The 19,074-nt window shown below is 56.6% G+C and overlaps 1 protein-coding gene and 1 long non-coding RNA gene across 22 annotated transcripts in view; one reads left to right on the forward strand and one right to left on the reverse strand.

The window, feature by feature from the left end:
• MYO18A (myosin XVIIIA) overlaps positions 1-19,074 on the reverse strand; it is a 106,646-nt gene that overhangs the window by 20,626 nt on the left and 66,946 nt on the right. For 20 of the 21 annotated variants that reach the window (XM_074018906.1, XM_005583300.5, XM_005583299.5 and 17 more), the window contains 15 exons: positions 17,193-17,334; positions 16,904-17,063; positions 15,916-16,102; positions 15,338-15,581; positions 12,516-12,625; positions 9,324-9,389; positions 5,357-5,485; positions 4,550-4,693; positions 4,078-4,167; positions 3,827-3,946; positions 3,510-3,621; positions 2,945-3,072; positions 2,481-2,635; positions 661-784; positions 375-575 (listed from right to left, as the gene is read on the reverse strand). In XM_074018906.1, the coding sequence (XP_073875007.1) occupies positions 375-575; positions 661-784; positions 2,481-2,635; positions 2,945-3,072; positions 3,510-3,621; positions 3,827-3,946; positions 4,078-4,167; positions 4,550-4,693; positions 5,357-5,485; positions 9,324-9,389; positions 12,516-12,625; positions 15,338-15,581; positions 15,916-16,102; positions 16,904-17,063; positions 17,193-17,334 (2,112 nt within the window). Of the gene's footprint in view, positions 1-374; positions 576-660; positions 785-2,480; positions 2,636-2,944; positions 3,073-3,509; positions 3,622-3,826; positions 3,947-4,077; positions 4,168-4,549; positions 4,694-5,356; positions 5,486-9,323; positions 9,390-12,515; positions 12,626-13,580; positions 13,677-15,337; positions 15,582-15,915; positions 16,103-16,903; positions 17,064-17,192; positions 17,335-19,074 lie in introns of those variants that run through there. The other variant, XM_074018911.1, reaches the window with a different exon arrangement.
• On the forward strand, positions 2,120-5,024 carry LOC141408772 (uncharacterized). Its single transcript, XR_012425446.1, has 2 exons — positions 2,120-2,691; positions 2,845-5,024. It is a non-coding gene; the product is annotated as an uncharacterized lncRNA (long non-coding RNA).

Raw genomic sequence — 19,074 nt, forward strand, 5'->3', positions numbered from 1 at the left:
GAACTCCCTTGCTAGCGGTCTGGCATAGGCCCAGAGAGAGGTAGCTGGGGTGGGGACAGTCCTGCAGCTTCTCCGTCTGCCTGCAGGCTCCAGCTGCCTGAACTGACTTGGTGGCAGGCTGGTTGGGCCTGTGGCCCTCAGCTGCCATGCATCCTGAGCCCTTCCCTACTAGAGCTCCATCAGATTTGTTTTTGTGGAAAGTTCCATGACTGCATCTTTATACTGTGGCTGGCACAGATCAGGTGCTCACTCCACATTTTGTGAGTAGGTGAGTGAGTGAACACATGAATGAATGGAGGCAGGATCCTCTGGCCCATGCCTGAGGCTGGCTGTGGGGATGGTGGCACCCCTCCCTTGGCCAAGCTCTCCTGTACCTGCTCCAGCATCTGGATGGTCCCTGCCTGCTCATCCAGCTCTTCTTCCTGATCCTTGACTTTGGCCTCCAGGTCCCGGAGCTGTTTCTTGACCTTGGCCAGAGAAGCCTCATCCTTGGACTCTTGGGAAGAAATGTCCTGGAGCTCTGCCTCTAGTGACACAACCTTCTGGGTGAACCCTGCAATATCCATGTCTTTTTCCTGGAGCAAAAGAGATGAGGCTGGTGCAGGGCTGACCCCAGGTTGTGAGGGGGACATGGCACAGACGGTGGGTGGCCCTACCCACCTCTAGTTGCTGCTTCAGGCTGAAAGCCTCAGCAAGGAGCATGTCCTTCTCCCGCTGCAGCTTCTCCCGCTGCAGCTTCTCCCGCTGGGCCTCCTCATGCGCCTGCGAGAGCTCACTGTCAAACCTGCAAGGGAGCGTGGCGGCTCTATCAGATGGGGAAGAGCCGGGGTCCCCCACACAGAGATTGTCAGGAGGTGGTGCCATGGACAGGACCCAAGCAGGGGTGGGGGGACCCATGCAGCCCTAACGTGGGGCCAGTGGCAAGGTAGGGGTGACATTTAGAGGTGGCAGGTCAGGCCACTGAGGCCCTATTGAGCAACTGGGTCTGGGATAGGGAGCACTCAGGTGAGCCCTTTCACCAAGTAGGCCTAAGAGGGACCCCTAGCCTGCTTAACAGGCCCCTCAGGAGTTAAGTCTCTACATTTTCCATTTCAACACATCAAAGAATGAGAGACCCAGGTGAGGGTGGGGTGGGAAAAGGGTAGAGATGAGCACCCTGCTTCTACTAACTCACTTTCCACAGTTCGGTTCGGCAACTGTAAGGGCAACAACTGGCTCCTTGTCCCTGCCTCTGGGCACCAGCCTTTGGCCAGGACCATGCACCCCAGCAGTGCTGGCAGGACACCACCAGGACACCCCATACTGGGTTCAGAGCTGGCATTCCCACTGTGCCCAGCTGGCCACATGCCTCAATGGGCACACAGGGGGCCTCGTTCTTCACTCCTCCACTTCCCAGTCTTCCATTTCCCGCTAAATATGCAGCAAATTGCTCAAATTCCTCTTACCACCTTCCCTGAATAGCTAATCAGGTTCCTGTGGAAGTTGAACGCTCCCCTTACCCCAACCCCACATCAAAAAAAGTAAGAAAACTCCGGGCAGCTGAAACCTAATAAGTTGCCCAGCGGGGAGCACAGCAGCAAGGTAACTAGGCCGAGCTGGTATTGTCATTGCGTGCTCAGAAGGGGGGTCGAGCTAAGGGTGCCAGCCTTTGGGTAAAGGGGTAGGGTGGGGGCAGAGATGAGAACGAGGGAAGTGGCGGTCATGGTGTCAGGTGGGAGGAATAGAAAACCTTCCTATTTCCCCTATTTGGGGAGATGGTGGTGGGTCCAGGAGGCCAGGGGTAACCCAGAGTCACTGGAAAGGCTCTGCCATCCTCACTCCCAGGGTCGTGGGTGTGGGGATACCCCTTCACAAAGGCAACCGGTGCCTCTGCTGAGAAGCCCTTCCCCCGCAGAGGAGAAATGGGTGCTGTTCTTGCTCCCCAGGGCGCCCTGCTGTTCCCAGGGTGTGTGGGTTCCTCAGTACTGCTAATGAAGGCGTCCCATCCTCATTCCCAGCCCGGGAAATTAATTTAGATTGGATTTTCTCCTGTGAGGGCCACCCCCCTCCTTTGTATCATTACCATAATGAGATGGAAGTGGCACGGTAGTTTAACGACATTAGTCAGGAGAGAGTGTTTGTGTAGCTGAGGCAAGTGAGGGAGAGGCAGAGCTGGGGGCCGGGGGCAGGGACATAGCGGTTCCTGCACGGGCCCTGGTTGATGCCCTTCCTGATGGGGCCTGGCACAGGGTGACAGGCACGTGATGCGGGGAGCACCTCTGAAAGCAGAGGCCTGGGCAGGCCTTCAGTGGGGACACAGCTCGAGTCCACCCTGGAGGTCAAGAGGGGGCCTCTTCACGTTCCAAGATGAGTGACCAGGCAGGCAAGGGCCCTGGACAAATTCAGATCCTTCCTTCTTTCTTCCCTGGAGGGCGAGGAGGCAGTCCTGTCTGTGGCTGCTCCAGAAGGTTCTCTGGGCCCAGGGCAGGGGGCCCACCTACCTCCTCTGCTTCTTCTCCAGCTCATGGTTGCGGACCTGCTGGCCCTCCAGGTGCAGCTTGGTATCCTGCAGCTCAGCCGTCAGCCGCTGGCACTTCTTCTTGAGCTGCTGCAGAGCCCGCTGACTCTCCTCACTGTCTGCCTGCAGGTCCCCGAGCTAGGGGCCGAGACGGGGTGCATATACAGAGAGGCCCGGAAGCATTGGTGGAGAAGGTGAGGAGAGGGAGGTGGGTAAGTGAGGGGAAGACCCAGGGATGTGGGAGGAAGTAGGGTCTCCCAGGGTACTGAAGAAGCTCTAATGATAGCCTGCTCCTGATTGCCCCTGCACCGAGAAGCTAACATGCCAGCCTCCCTGATCTGTCCCAGGCCAGGCCTGCCTGCCCCCAGCCTTCACTGGACGGACACAAGGCACCAGTTCCCCTCCTGGTCCTCTCAAGCACAGGCCTCGGCTCCTCCCCAGCCTCACCCGCCGCTCCAGCTGCCTCTTGTTCTGCTGCTCCACCTCCAGCTTGTCCTCAAACTCCTGCTGGAGCCGTTTCTTGGTGAAGTCCACCTCCCGCACAGCCCGCTCGTACTTCAGCCGCCACTCGCCACCTGTGGGGTTGAGGCAGACAAGGGAGGATGGAGGTGCTGAGAGTCCCCAGAAGGGGCAGAGGGGAAGGAGGATGGGGCAGGGGGAGCAGCAGGTGGAGTCAGCCAGGGCTCAAAAAGCTCTCTGTAATGACGGCTTCCTCCCAAGGCAGAAGGAGCCACTAGCCAGGAGAAGACCAGAGCGAGAGATGTGGCTACATGTGCTGTGCCTCCCCCAGGGACTGATGGGACCACGGCCCTCAGTCTTTGTCATGATCATGGTTGTTACAGCTCTGCCTAACAATCCCCTGCATTTATTGGCACCTCTGCCTTCTCATCTGTTTCTTTCACTTTAGCTCATGGAGGGGAGACAGGCCTGGACAAGGGACATGACTACCCAGGGGTGGGCATCAGGGCTCGCATCGCAGGCCACTGCCGAGCTGCTTGGGCCTCAGGCCCACCTGCATCATCATCATCCACTTCCCCGTTGATCTCCGCTGCCCGGATGAGACGGGCCTCCATCACTTCCATTTCCATAACCTCCATCTGCTTCTTCAGTGCATCATACTGGGTCTGCAGAAGACGGGGTTTCAGGGTATGCCATTCTGTCCCCTCATACCCACTCCCCGAACCACACAGACCATGCTCACATGCTTACCCAGGGCAGACAGGGATGCTGGGCTAGGGGTGAAGACGCCAACTGTTTTTGGGGGGAGCCAGTGGGCACTATGGTGTGGCAGTCACCAGCCTGCTGTTCTCACCCAGGCCCTGCCCTCACCTGCAATTCCTTCATCTCCTTCTCAGCCCGGAGCCTCTCTGCTGTCTCCGCGTCCAGCAGCTGGGAGGCAGACTCTCCTGTGTTACGCTCATCTGTCAGCTCCGATGTCAGCTCCGAGATCTGGGGTTGGGGGTAGGGAGTCACCACCAATTGAAGTGCCTGCCTCACTCAGCCAGAACACCTGGGGGACCTGCAGGGGCTGCGTCTCCCTGCAGCCATGCCCAGTTGGTGTGGTGCCAGGAGTCACTCACCCGGCTCTCCAGCCGGTCACTGTTGAGCCGCAGCTCGTTCCGCTCCTTCTCCACCTTCTCGAGCTTGCTCCGCAGCTGCTGGATCTCCTCCTAGGGTGGACCAAAGAGGGCAAAGTGAGCCAAAGGCACTGCGAGGGGGTGGGGCCCTGGGTCTGCACCCCTGTAGTGAACGAAGTTGATGAAGCTTGGGCCAGGACACCATGGGAGGAAGCATGTCCCCAATAGCAGAGCCACTGCCTCCTGGGAATCCTGTCCCTAGACCCTTCCCAATAAGCTAGAGATGCCCAAGATTTTATCGTTAAGAGGCTGTCCAGGGGCTCAGCCAGCACCCCAGAGGGTCATCTTCTGTTTGCTGGGCACATTTCAAGGATGTGAGCTCTCTGGACTAAATGAAGAAGCGCTTGGAAGTTCAAGCTAAACCGGCAAGGCTTCCCCTCACCCAGAGACTTGGCCCTCCCAGGCTGTCACATACGTCTTTGTTCCGGATCTGCTCCTCTGACAGCTGTACTTCAATGAGGGGCCTCACTGTGGTAAAGAGCTTCCACCAGGGCCAGTCCTTCACCCCTTTGTTCTTCTTGATGTTCTTCTGAACACAGCGAATGGCCAGGTCCTGGATCTGCAGGTGGGGTGGGGGTGGCGCACAGTGCGGTTCTCAGTCACCTTGGCCAAGCTCGGCCCAGGATCCTCCCCACCATCAGCACAGGCCCCCAGGGCTGCTCCTCTGGCCTCCTGACCCCGAGTCGGATATTTCCCATGCTCCCCCTTGCCCCAGGCTCCCTCCATCCCTCAGAGGGTGGGCAGCACAGAACCCAGCCCTGGGAGCACCGCGCTGGGCACTAGCCACTCCGCTGCCATTAGGAATAATTTCATCTGCTTTATTTGCTGCCTGATTATTTCCAGCACCCTGGCCTAGCTGTGCTATAAAACCTAATCTTGCTGAAACACAAGAGGCGGCAGTGCTGGCTGTTTTATGGACTTGCTAATAAGAAAAGGAGTCGCTGACACAGCTCCTTAATCTTCATGGAGCAGCCTATGATCCAGAGCCCACCTTTGCCTGGGCCCTGATTCCCCTACCCCTCAACAAAGCCCTCCAACCAGGCCCCGTTGCTGGGCACACCAGCACACTTGCTGGCACCAGAGAGCTGCCCGTTCCCCACCCTGGCCCAGGACATGGTGGCCTGGGAGGTTCCTGCCTCTTCTCCCCCTCATAGCCCCCACCCCAGGAACTTGGCCGTGCCCATCTAGGTTGCGGGGGGAGGGGATGTCCCTAGAGCAGCACCTTTCTCTTCTTGAAGTGCTGGCGGGCCAGGTAGCCCCGGCAGGCTGCTTGGAAAAGGGTTAGGTTCCTGCTGGTTTGTTCGTCCCGCTGCTCTTCCAGCCGTGCCAAGGTACCCGCCCGGAAGAACACCTGTGAAAAAGCAGGCCAGGTGAAGGCAGGAGACTGGGCCAGCCCAGCAGAGGAAAGGGAGGGAAGGTGAGGAACTGGAGAAACAAGCAGGCCTGGGAGTACAGCCCTTCGCTTGGGAAGAGCCTCAAAATCCAATTGTCCAAGAGAGGAGGGGAGGAGCAGGAAGAGGCCCTGGGAAGGCTGAGGGAGAAGGGGCTGGGGAGGTTTTGGCAGGGGAGGAGTAAGGTGTGAAATTTAACTTCAAAGAAAGATGAAAGGAGAGGGAAAGTAAAGGGAAGATATCTGGGGCAAGGAAGGAAATGGAGCAGTCACTGGTCAAACAGGGAGGGGGCGTCCTGCCACATCTGTGAGGGCTTCCTCACCCAGGACTGCCAGCAACCCTGTCAATGCCCCCTGTGCCCACAGCCCACTGCAGGGCCCAACCCGGGCTCCAGCCCCCTCTGACTCCCAACTGCTGGGATCAGGGGGAGTGGATGCCGGAGGATGTCTGTGTGAGAAGCAGTGCTGGGGAGAAGCGTGCAGAGGAAAAGCAGGGAGAATGGGAAGAGGGGTGGTGGGAAGCTCCTGCCTTCTCCTCCCCCTCCCTGCTAGTTTCATTTCAGATGGTCTCCTCTTTCATGTGCCACCCCCCCAACACACACCCAAGTTTCACCTTCTCATGAAGAAGCCAGTGAGGTGGGCGGGGGTTGGCCCAGCTGAGGGACCTGTCATACAGGTTTGGGGGCTGGAGGGCAGGCATGTGCAGAACCAGCTGGGCGCCCCCACACCCGGCCTTTCCTTAACACTCTGTGCTGCCCTAAGATAGGGCTTGGTAAAATTTGCCACACGCCACAAAGAGGAGTGTGTGTGAAACGGGAAGGGTTGGGTGAAAAAAATCACTCTGTATCCATGAGAGTGGGCGGAGACACCTAGGTATAGGCCTACCTCCATCTGGCACAGAACACAGAAAATTCCTTTTTGTGGGGCAAAGAGAAGATGTGAACGTGATGGGAAACAGGTTACGTAAATGCACTGAGAGCCAACAGGCACAGTATCCCAAGGCCCCCTTCAGCAAATATGCAAAGAGAGGGCCTAAACTTTCTGCTGAGAAAGCTCTGCCTCTGGCGACTCCACAGAAACCTGGTCCCCTGAGGCTGGCCTTGGAAAAAGCCAGCTCAGTCCTTTGTGACACTTCCCTAAATCCCGCCATCGAACATGGGGTCTCTCATGGGTCCTAAGTTCTACCTGAGCCTCAATTTCTTTTCTTTAAATTTATTTTGAACGGTCTTGCTCTGTCACCCAGGCTGGAGTAAAGTGGCGTGATCATGGCTCACTGCAGCCTCTACCTCCCAGGCTTAAGCTATTCTCCCACCTCAGCCTCCCCACTAGCTGGCACTACAGGTGTGCACCACCATTCCCAGCTAATTTTTGTATTTTTTTGTAGAGATGGGGTCTCCCTATGTTGCCCAGGCTGGTCTTGAACTCCTGGCATCAAGTGATCCTCCTGCCTCAGCCTCCCAAAGTGCTGAGATTACAGACATAAGCTGCCGTGCCCGGCTGCTCAATTTCTTTCTCTCTTTTTTTGGGGACAGAGTCTTGCTCTGTCACCCAGGCTGGAGTGCAGTGGTGCAATCTCTGCTTACTGCAACCTCCACCTCCTGAACTCGAGTGATTCTCATGCCTCAGCCTTCCAAGTAGCCGGGACTACAGGTGCCCGTCACCACGCCCAGAAAATTTTTTTGTATTTCAGTAGAGATGGGGTTTCACCATGTTGCCTAGGGTGGTCTCAAACTCCTGGGTTCAGGCAATCTGCCCACCTCAGCCTCCCAAAGTGGTAGGATTGCAGGCGTGAACCACCACGCCTGGCCCCCAGATGCTTAATTTCATATAATGTGCAAGTCTGAAATCCCACTGGGGGTAAAAGGAATATCCAAGTCCCACCAGGGGACAGCAAACATGCTTGGTTAGGACACATAGCCACCTGATCAGGGCAAAAGTGAGGTGCTGGAGTGGGGGGTGGATAATGGCCCAGAGACACAATGAAAAGAGAAAGAATGGTCTAGAGGCCAAAGCAGCGAGCCTCAAATCTCTCTTGAACATTTGTGGGGTTAAGGGTCCTTCTGGGTATTGGGTGAAAGCTCCAGGCCATCTCCTCCCCAAAATACACATTCATACAAATTTTACAATGTCAGGAGGCTCTGAGCCCCCCAAAGTCCTTATTGAAACTCTCAGGGTCCCATGGCTCAGATGAAGACCCCTCCTCTGAAGCAATGTGACACACAGGGAATCCCTGCTCACGAGTCAGTGTTAACCAGAGCCTAGACAGCCTCAACTTTCTTTCCCAAACTAGATGTGAGCAGGCACCCAGTGTTGGCCCAGCTCTGCCCTTGAGTGACAGTGCGCCCTGGGGCTTGCCTGCCTCAGCCGGGCACCTGGCATGGCTCAGGACGACAGAAGGTCTGAGATGGCAGCTGGGAAGAGGATCAGCCTATACAGGCCCTTTCCTGCCCTGCCCGAGACAGGCCTGGGAACCCAGGCATGGGCTGGAGGAGGTGCCATCCCCAATGGCAGCCAGCAGCAGCTCAGCCTGCTTGAGAGGCAGGAACCTGGCGGGAAAGACCAGGGTGACGGGACCCAGGGAGAGACCCTGCAGCTGAAGTAATGCCTGACAGCAGGCGGCCCTAGGCAGGGGCCCTAGATGGCAGCCCCAGCTTAAAAAAGCGGGGGGAGCGGAACAGACAGAGAGAAAAGAGCTGAGCCAGACACAGAGGTAGACAAAGCAGTGACACAAACCAGAAAATGACACAGAAAGAGAATGGGACACAAAGATACAGAGAACAAGGAGAGAAGCAGAAAAACAGAACCAGAAACCAAGGAATAGAGACCAGCAGGGACTGCTGGGGCCAAAGGGAAAGCCAGGGACGGCAGAAGCAAAGATGGGAAGATGCAAAGACACAGAGATGGGAGCGATGGACAGTGAGGGAGGGCAGGAGGAGCCAGGAAAGCGACTCAACATGCAGGGCCGAGAGGACCAAGCACACAGGACAAGTGAGACTCAAGCCTCTGCAAGCACCTCCTTGCACCGCACACGCCTCACGGGACCCTGCAACCCAGAGTTCCTTCCCTCTCTGCCGGCAGACAACCAGCCCAGAACCCTCTCTGGCTCTCCACTGGCCTCCTTTCCACCCCAGCCCTGGGGCACGTATGCGGGTGCCCCCTGTCCAAGCTTCCCAGGCTCGGAAGAGAAGGGCATGCAGGACTTCCTGCCTGTGGGAGGAATGCTCAGCTGACCCTTTGGTGAGGAGTGACGCGGCAAACTGGCACCCAGGGGCCGGCGTGCCTGCATTTTACGCACAGCGTTCCATTCAGATGAGGAATTCAGCCTGCGGGCAGGTGGTGGCGGCACAGCCTCACCATGTCCTGCTTGCTCTCTGGAACCCAGCAGCCTCAGGTAACTCTCCACAGGGGCTCTACCCAAGGCCTCCTGCCTCTTCCAGCCCACATCCTCTGGGTCCAGCCCTCCAGTCTCCCCTACTCCCCACACCAGGACTCGGGCCAAGTTCAGGGCCACCTTCCACCCACTCTCTCCTGACATCACAGAGGTGTTCCTGGCACTGAACAAGCCAGTTATCCAGAAGGAAGGAAAGTCAAGTTGCTGCATCTGAACCCTCTAGCTCCCTGGCCCCTAGCCCTGAAGGGGGCAGCCCCTGAGTGGCTGGGCGGGGTGGAGCTAGGGCAACACTCAGAGGGCACCAGGAGACCAGTGATGTCTGGCTGAGCAACAAGAACAGGAGGAGTGGGCCAGCCACCCAGGGGCCCCTGGAGTGAGGCCCGACTGCCCTCCTGTGGGACAACTCACCCGGCTCAGGCCCATGCAGCAGCTGCTCTTCTCCAGATCCAAGCACTCCAGCAGCTCCTCCACCGCCTGTAGAGAGAGGCCTCCATCAGGCAGCCCGCCTGGGTCTCCCCTCACCATGCAGGGCTTCCTCCAGGCCCTTGGCCCTTCCCCTCCCTCCTCCTAGACAGTCTGTTACTCATGCACTTGTGTGGGCTTCCTCAGTGTCAGGCATTGGGTTGGACTCTGGGGACACAGAGGTGACTACAAGAGGAACAAAGCATCTTGCTGGGGAGCAAGACAAGTGAACTACTGCAGTGCCCACAGGAGGTGGCACCTACACGAGGCACCTCAGACAGCTCTTGGTTGTGCTGAGAACTTCTGATACAAGTGAGAATTTGCTGGACCAAGTAGGGGAGAGGGCATTTCAGGCGGAGGAACCAGTGTACGCAAAGGCCTGGGAGCACAAGACAGCAAAATGCACTGAGGAAACTCCAAGTCACTCACTGGAACTGGGATGGGGGGTGGGTAGTGAAGGTGCAAATAGAGAGGGGGCTGGAGCCAAAGCACGTGGAGCCCCGTGTGCTTCGGGAGCCCCTGAAGGGTTCTCTCAGAGATGGGCATGATCAGGTCTGCACTGGTAGAGGTCTCACTGGCAAATGGGTAGATGGATGGAGACCTACCCCTCTTAGGCAGTAGTCCACAGGAAGGGAGGCTAGAGCCTGGCCCAAGGGGAAGAGAAGACGAGAACACACGGCAAGTGTTAAGGAGACAGAGCCTTGCCTGATATGGGGATAGGGTATGTAAGGAGGAATCTAGGGCTATACTGAGATTTCCGATTGACATAACTAAGCAGATAATGGTGCCATTCTCCAAAGTAGGGAATATAAGAGAAAGAGCCGACCTGTGGGGAGACAGAATGAGTTTGGTTTGAAAAAGCTGAGTCTGAGATGCCATAAGGGATAGGGGTAGAGAAGTCCAGAAGGCAGTCAGATAGAAATGTATGTCTGGAGCTCAGGAGAGAGGCCTGGGCTAGAGGTATTGATTTGGGAGTCATCAATATATCTGCAGTAATTGAAGTGATGAGTGTGAATGACGTTGGCCAGGAAGAGGGTGCAGAATAGAAAATACATATGGCCAAAGACAAAGTCCTGAGGAAGACACCTCTTTACTTCAGGGGCAAGTGGAAATGAGGAGCTCAGAGGGAATGAGAACAGAGTCAAGGGGGAAACCAGGAGTGGCAGCAAAGAGGCCCAGGAGAGGATGTCCCAGAAAGAATGGAGCCCCGTGCTGCTAAGAATTCAGGTAACAGAGGGATAGAAAGTGCTGGTTGGCTGTGGCAATATGGAGGGGATGAGAAGACCAGTGCCAGGGCATCAGGGAGAGGGACCAGGCAGCCATGGGCGGTGAGGGCAGCAGGAAGAAAGCCCAGGGCAGGCAGGAGGCAGAGCACAGGACAGGGAGATGATGACAGAGGTGACAGAGGCTCCTTCCAGAGAGCAAAACCTGCAGGTCTGTGGGGGAGTTTCTCCATGGAGAGAAAAGGGCCAGGAGAAAAGGAGATGCTGGAGGAAAAAGACAGAGAAGCAAATTCACACGGATAGAACGGGTCTCTGGGGAGACCCAAGGAAACGGACTCCAAGGCACAGGATCAAGGGACTGGACGAGAGGAGGGACCCTTCCCACCAAGACAGAAGGTGTACAGGAATAAGGAGGCCAAGGAAGAGAGGTTTGCAGGAGGCAGGAAAAGAAGCTGGAGCCTGATGTCCTGAGATCTGGAAGTTGGGTATCTGCTGAGAAGGTGAGCCAGAAAGGTGGGGTGGGGAGGATTTGAGGAGAAAGATGCAGAATGGAATAGCAGATAGGAAGCCTGGAGTCACGGTCAGATAAGAAGGGGACATCTAGAAGACTTGCTGGTTCCCCCCGAGGGCCCACCAAAGGCTGAAGACCATGAACCTGTAGGAAGTCAAGTCCACAAAGTTGTATAATTTTCTTCCACCACCCTTGGGAGCCCAAAGTGAGGAGTGCAGACACCCAAAGCCTGGCACTTTGGGGTGGGAGTTTGGCAGGCCAGGTGCTGCGGGAGGCTCAGGAGGGCTGAGGGCAATGGAGGCAGAGTGACTGCAGAGTGAACCATGGAAAAGGAGACAATTGACAGAGAAACGGAGTGTGATCCAGAAAGAGAGGTCCTGATGGAGCTGGAGAGCAGGTGTCCTGAGGGGAAGAGAGGTGTGGGACCAGCAGGCAGGAGGCTGTGGTCAGAGAAGGTCACGCTGGGATTTATGATTTCAGAGGTGGGGCATTTCCAGAGCTGATGAGGTACTGGTGTAGCCACAGGTGGGAGGCTGGAATGGAGGCTGAGGCCCGTGAGAAGGGGGCGTGGGACGGGCATCGATGTCTACACGAGGTTGCCCAGGCCACCAGCAGGCCAAAGGATGGAAGAAAGTTCTTCCGAGCCCCCTCCATGAATTCAGGTCTTTGAGGCGGGGGTGGAGGGGCAGGGGGCCACACACAGGCTGGGCACTCTGTGGGCTTTCTGCCCCATTCTGCAGCATCCCCTCCTTTTAGGGAAGCCATCCTAGGGTCTGAGGTGTTTTCAGAATCAGGCTGGGTGCCTGAGGCCCAGCACAGTAAAGGAGGGGTCCTCTGCTCTGGGAGCCCTGTGACTGTCTAAGGGGCTGCCTCTGGGGCTCAACATGACAGCCCAGACGGGCAGGGACACCCCTTCCGCAGCCGCGAGTTTACCACCCAGGGCCGGAAAGGGCCCAGCAGCCTGTGTTCACCTGGCACCACAGAGGTCTCGCCATATCCACCTTCCTTCTAGGAGGAATGTTCACCCAGCCCTGGACAGTTTCCTGCTTCAGGAACCAATCCCTGACATGGGGGCCGGGCTGGGGGCCCAGGTGCCGTCAGTGGGGCTCCCAAGGCACTAATAATTCTCATGTGCCCCCAGTGGGCCCAGGCCCTGCTCGCTCCTGGATGATTGTCTGACCCACCAGTGAGCAGACACCCCCAGCTCAGGCCTCCAAGGAGGGAATGGCTCTTCTCCAGCTCCTACGGTCTGGGCCCCAGGACACAGCTGGGTGCTTCCAAAACCAGGAGCCTGAGCAGGGCCAGATGGGCTGTCTCCAGGGGAGGGAAGGCAGATGAGTCTGGGAAGGGCAGCTGCTTGAGGGGCCTGGGCAGACGGAGAGTGGTCTGGGGACCTGGACCTACCCGCCTTTCATCCACCACGATGTAGTTACGCCCGTGTTTCTTGGTCAGGTGCGGGGCCAGGACATCAAAGCGGCGGCGGAACTCAGAAAACACCATGTGGTCAGGGTAACCTAGAGAGAGCAGCCCAGAGCCAGGCCCGTCAACGCTGCCTGCTCCCAGCACACCCCAGTAGCCACTGGTGCCTGGGCAGTCAGTGGACAGTCACCAAAAGAGAAGAAACTGCAGCGGGTGGGGAGTCTGTGGTTGAAGGCAGGCCTCGAAAGTAGAGTGGGGAGTCAGGGAAGAGGAAGAGGAGGCCAGGAGGACAGTCAGGCCTGCTCCACAGGGGGACAGGAAGGCCTGAAAAAGGAACAGTCTCCTTCAGAAAGAAGTAAGCTCCTAGTCAGTGAGGTATGCAAATGGGGGGTTGCGGGGCAGCTGACCAGCTCGGAGGAAGGCTACGTCCCAATCCCCAAGATGCTTTCTAGCTCTCCAAGTCTATGTCTCAGTGATAACACAGACAGAACAATGTCCTGTGGTCTTTAAAAAAAAAGAAAAAAAAAAGGACACCAGGCCAGGCGTGGTGGCTCACGCCTATAATCCCAACACTTTGGGAGGCCAAGGTGGGAGGATCACTTAAGGCCAGGAGTTTGAGACAAGCCTGGCCAACACGGTGAAACTCCGTCTCTACTAAAAATACAAAAAAGTAAGCTGGGTATGGTGGTCCATGCCTGTAGTCCCAGCTACTCAGGAGGCTGAGGCAGGAGAATCGCTTGAACTCAGGAGGCAGAGGCTGCAGTGAGCCAAAATCACACCACTGCACTCCAGCCTGGGAGACAGAGCAAGACTCTGTCTCAAAAAAACCAAAAAAACAAAAAAAGGCACCAGAGTAGCTGAAAGGAATCATGCGTTGGCTAGGTGCTGGATTCCTGGCCCTGCCTCTTAGGATCATGTGACCTTGGGCCAGTCACTTAACCTCTCTGAGCCTCAGTGTCTTCACCTTTAAACGGGGGCCCTAGCACTTATCTCGCATGGTAGTCATGGAGATTAAATGAGAAACCAAGTAAAAAGCACAGTGTGACTCACTTGCTTGGCATTTAATAAACACTTCTTTTCCCCCTCCGTCCACTGAAGCAGGACATCAGAAAGGCCGCCCTCCTTGCCTCATCCTGACCTTGAGTCCTAGGCCAGGTGACAAATAAGACTTGTAGATTCTCTTTCCCTGAAGAGTGTCTGGGCTTCAGGTCAGGGGAGGTGTGACCTGACTTTTGGCTTGGAGCAAGGTGGCTTTTGGCTTGGAGCAAGGTCAGAGCAGTGGCTAGCAGGAGGTGACCCCAAGTCACCCTGATCTTACCAGAGCCCAGGGTGGAGGGCCACGAACTCCACTCCCACAGAATTACAGAATTTCAAACCAGAAAGGGTTTCTTCTTAAACCAGATCTGACTCATCTTTCAGACATAGAAATGGAGGCCTGGGAGGAGCGACTGGCTTGCTCAAGGTCACAGAGGCTGCCGCTGGGGGCAGAACTGGCTTCCAAACCTGGACTCCCGACAGTCAGCCAGGGACTCGCTCCACAGCAATGATGGACTAGCTGGCTCTGGGAAACCCTCCAGCTGGGAGGTGAGGCTGATGCATGTGCCTGATAATTGAAACAGGAGGCGGGGGCTGCTGAGGGGCCAAGACAAAGTGAGCTATTGATTGTATCTGAATTGCAATTAAATTGATGGGCCAGGATAGCAGGTCTGGACGCCTGGCATCTTAATTAATCATCAGTGCTATCGTCGGTGGCTGGGGGCCGGGTGAGGGAAGGGGGGCCTGCTGCTGCTGGCCTCATCGATCTGCTTGTTTGAGTAAAGCACATTGATTTTGGTTCAGAGCGGTAACAATCTGGTTTTGAAATAATAAACACCAACTCCATATCAAGACGTGGGGACAGATCGATGATTTATTTAGAGCAGGGCAGGGAGCCCGTTTCCTGGCTTGGGCTGCTAAAGAAAAGTGACAGTGCCCATGGGAATGCCTGAAGGGGACCTGGCTGTGGGTGGGTCTACCTGCTCTTCTAGCAAAGGAGAAAAACATCAGAAACCCAGCAACTCATAACTTCTCAGGCAAAACAACAACAACAACAACAACAACCAAAAAACCCCACTTGAGAGACGTGAGACATGACTCTACAGCCAGCCTGCCTGGTCAAATCCCACTCTGCCACTCAGGAGCTGTGTGACCTTGGGCAAGCTACTTAACCTCTCTGAGCCTCAGTCTCCTCATCTGGAATAATAGCAGAGTGCTATCATGATAGCGGTGTGCTATCCCGGCCCCCAGCCACCGACAATAGCTTCTATGGACTCTAAGTAACCACTAATACTATCATCCTCTATGTCTCCTCTTTTAGATGGGCCCATAAAAAAGGGTCTGACTGACCTTTCTTGGGAGTTTTAAGTACTTCAGAAAGATTTAGCACCTCATTTCTCACTAGGCAGATGGCTCCGAAAGGGCACTGGGTTTGCTGCTGTGGGCAAAGTTGAACTGTCCAAACTAGGGACGTGAGGAGAAAGGGAGCTGTGGACAAATGACAAGGCGCGGGGTGGAGCTGGGAGGGGAGAGGGATGAAGAAAACTGAATACGGAAGGGAGAGGAGGAGGCGGGGACTCTGCAGGATGGAAAGAAATGGAGAAAGGAAGGGGCTGTGGGCTGGGAGAGATGAGAGACCAGAGCAGAAAGGATCGTGAGGAAAGAGACAGGAGCAGCCCCACTGCAGCCCACGGGTCCCAGGTGTGAGGTGGCGCAGGGCAGAGCCAGCTCTGGAAAAGAGAGCCCAAAGTGGAGAGGAAAGGAGGCCCCACCTTGGCGGTACATGCGCATGGCATCGAGCAGGCGGGAGCCGCGGAGCTGGGTGCGGAGCAGGGGCACGTCGAGCTGCAGGAGCCCAGCCTCGCAGTGGTCTCCGGAGGGCAGGTCCAGCTCACTGCTGCTGCTAACTCGGCGGGAGGAGGCGGAACGGGGCTCCCCAGCCCAGCCCTCAGCCACAGGCAGGAAGCAGTGCACAAAATGCAGCTTCGACTTCTTGATGGTGTCGATGAGGGCATCCTGCCGAGGGGAAGGCACCGCCCTCAGTGGGCTCTGATGGCCTGTGCTCAGAAGAGCAGAGACTGGTGCCAGCGTCTCCACTGCTCACGGGGTAGCAAGGGCGCCAGCACCAGCCAGGACCTACTAAGCCTGGACAACTCTGCCCTCGCTGGGCGTGGGTGGCCACTCACAGGTGGCAGCACTGAAAAAGAAGACCCCACCAGCAGCCATCGAGTCACAGCGCGACGCTGAGTGGGCACCAGATGGCCTCAGTGTGCTCGGAGTCCCCAGGCCTGCCTGCCAGGGGTAAGGAGGAGTCCCCAGGCCTGCCTGCTGGGAACCGGTTGGCACTCACCACTTGCAGCTTCATCTGGATGCACAGTGACTTCTTTTTGACAGCCGCCATGCCCGTGGTAAAGGTCTTCCGCATGCTGGTGGCCCGACGCAGTGCCAGCTGTGAGCCACCCTCCAGGCCCGCAATGGAGCCAGAGAGCACCGTGGCACTGCCTGCGCGGCCCAGAAACAGGTTGCTGATGATTTTTCTGCCAGAGGTGGGAGGATAAGGGAGGAAAAGCAGTCACATCTATGGAGCGGAAAAGGTCGCTCCTCCCCCAAGGCCCCAGAGCACCAAACAGTCCCATTCAGCCATGTCCAGGGGCCTGGCTACCTGAACTGCATGCCCCACACCCTACAGAGAAACGAACAGTGGAGAAATTTTCAAACAATACGGAGAGAAAGCCAGAGGTGGGCAGAAGCCAAGGGGTGGACAGGAATTGGACAGAGGGGAGCGATCTACTCATCTACTTCCACTCACCAGGGAGGGCAAAGGTGTGGAAAGGTTTCCAATGTGACAGGAGGGGTTAGGGTTCAACATCTTCTAACATACGATATAATTTATTTATTACGTTCACTGTTCATTATCTGTCTCTCCCACTAGAATGTAAATTCCACAAGGGCAGGGAGCTCAGTTTTGTTCACTATGATCTGCCAAACACCTAGAAGCCCCTGTCGCAGGGTAGGTGCCCCTAACCATCTTCTGAAGAGCAGAGCGGATGACAGGGCCTATGGGCCTGGGGGTTTCTAAGGCCACTCCTGCCTTCTTTGACTTGGGGGTGTTCTTCACATTTAAACCATAGGCTCTCCCACCATGTCTGCCTCCCCCCTCTACTCCAAGAGGCCCCTCCAGCTCCTCCAGGCCAAGTGCCCTGGGCTGTTGCCTCTCAGGAATAAAGGCCATTTATTTTGCTAGTGAGGGGGCCCCTGAGACAACTCCAGGGGGAGGGAGCCCCAAAATCAAAACAGTCCTGGGTACAGGACAGGGGAGGAGGCAGTGGTGGTCTTACTTCTGGGAGTCCTGCAGGAGCCGGGGGGCATTCTGGGTGGCTGGGTTCTGCTTGGTGTAGTTCAGCCAGCCAGTCACGTTGTACTCTACCCAGTTGGTGCCATGGCTGTGGCCCAGGAGAAAGTGGTGTGGTTTGCTGCTGCGCAGAAGGGGGCTTTGGCCTGACGGTGGGAGAAGCAAGATTCAGGTTGTCAGGGCACAGGCACAAAGTGATCCCCTGCACAGGGAGTGCCACCTAGACCCACCTGTAAGAGGAAGCAGAGGAGCTACCCTCTAGGGATGCCACCTACCTTTTTTGTCACCTTCCTGGGGGCCATAATAGGAGAAAAGGCGCTCCAGGAGGGTGTCCTCACTGGCCCCTGGCACCAGAGCCTCCTCTTCCAATAGCCATAGCAGGCCCCTTGCCTCATCTGTGCGGGCCAGCGAGCGGACCTACAGAGAAGGAAGGAAATCCCTCCTTGTCATATGGAGCTGCGGGAAAGGGGCCAGGGTGGTCCTCAGGCCCAAACACACCCTACAGAATGCTACGCACGTGCACACATGCACGCACGCACACGCTGCAGCTCCTGTCGCTCACTGCTGACACCTTGTGGAGGAGGCGGGCAGCCCAGGGAAAGGGAAGCCAAGAAAGGGAGCAAAGGGAAGCCCACAGCAAAAGAGGGTGCTTAGCACTCCAGTCCAAAGTCACCAAAGACTGCAGCCTTCCTCCCGGCCAGAGCCCACGCCCTGAGGCCCTCCTCCACCCTTTCCCCTCGGAGGTCACCAGGGACTTGGGTGAACCCCATATTGCTCTCACTCCCTGGCAGTGGGATAAAGTCTGGAAGGCCCTGAGCACAAGGGTTGGCCCTAAGGAAGCTGTCAGTAAGTGACAGCTGTGGGGTTAATCCTGGTCTCTGAGAGTAGAGAACCCAGAGGGGGCTCAGATGGCTGCTGGTGGGATCACTGCAGGCTCACTCAAGGACCAAAAGCATAAGACAAGTGACTTAACGGATGTGGCAGCCAAAATGGGCAGAGGCTGGGGCAAGCTAGACAGCAGGTACCCCTATCTATAGGGAACAACCACCACTGAGCTGCAGCCAACCGCTGTCCTGGAAGAACATTGGCCTAGCACTGATAAACCCTCTGGTTCTTCAAGAGAAGGTAGAAATACCCAATTCTGATTTCCAATATCCCAGGAAGGCCAAACAAACTAGGCCTGTGGCCACATCTGGCCTGCAGGTGCCTTTTCTATGGAGTTCCCACATCTTTCTTGGGCAGGAAGGATGGAACCTTCCCCACACTCTATTCCGGCCTGGCCTTTAGGGACTGGAGGAAAAAAGAAGTGAGAAAGGGGCAGTTTTTTCTCTCTTTGACCCCAGCTGCCTGCATCTCCTCCCCACAGATGCCCAAGGGAGTTGGCGTGATTACCAGAAGGAAGCAGAATGTGGCCAAAGGCCAGGGTAACTCTGGCGGCAGGAACCAAGTAGCAGGAACGAGCAATGAAGCAATCAGATGGGAAGACAGGCTTGGCACCAAGGTCCCCTTCCCCAGGGGTGCAGCTGCCCCATGCCAAGGCCCATTAGTCAGGGGAGACCACAGAAGAAAAAGAAGGGCCAAGCTCTTCCCACATGCTGTCTGACCCCTGCCGCTCATGCTGACACCCCCCCTCTTCTGGGAGCCACAATGGTTCTGAGTGAGGCCGTCACAGGAGCCCAGGTGCCAGGAAAAGAAAATCCACTTCCCTGGGGAGATGCGGTGCTTGGGCACTTTAAACATCTGTCCCCGGGGGGTACTCACTCTTTCCCAGTCCCACCACTTGTGCAAGCCAAGCAGGGCCTTATGGCAGAGAAGAGGGAGGGAGAGGCAGGAATCAAAGCACAGGACGGAGATCGGCGACCTCGCAAAAATGCCAGTTCGCCAATAAAGCACCTTATGCAATTCCCCTAATGGCGGACAATCGCCAAATGCCAAGAGTTTGCTAGGCCAGCCAGTCCCCCACCAAGTGCCAAGGTGCCCAGGACACTAGCACAAAGGGTGACAAAGCCTGCCCCCAAGGTTGAGGGGCGAGGGTTCATATCCATGACAGCCCCCTAGAGGGCATTTGACAGCTTGGCACTGTTTCCCCTGGGAGTGGGAGGCTGCCTCCTGGCCCTGCTCTGTTAGGTTGCACCAGTCCTCTACTTGGGGACAATG

Source organism: Macaca fascicularis, chromosome 16 (assembly GCF_037993035.2).
Source record: "Macaca fascicularis isolate 582-1 chromosome 16, T2T-MFA8v1.1".
NCBI classification, from domain to species: domain Eukaryota; kingdom Metazoa; phylum Chordata; class Mammalia; order Primates; family Cercopithecidae; genus Macaca; species Macaca fascicularis.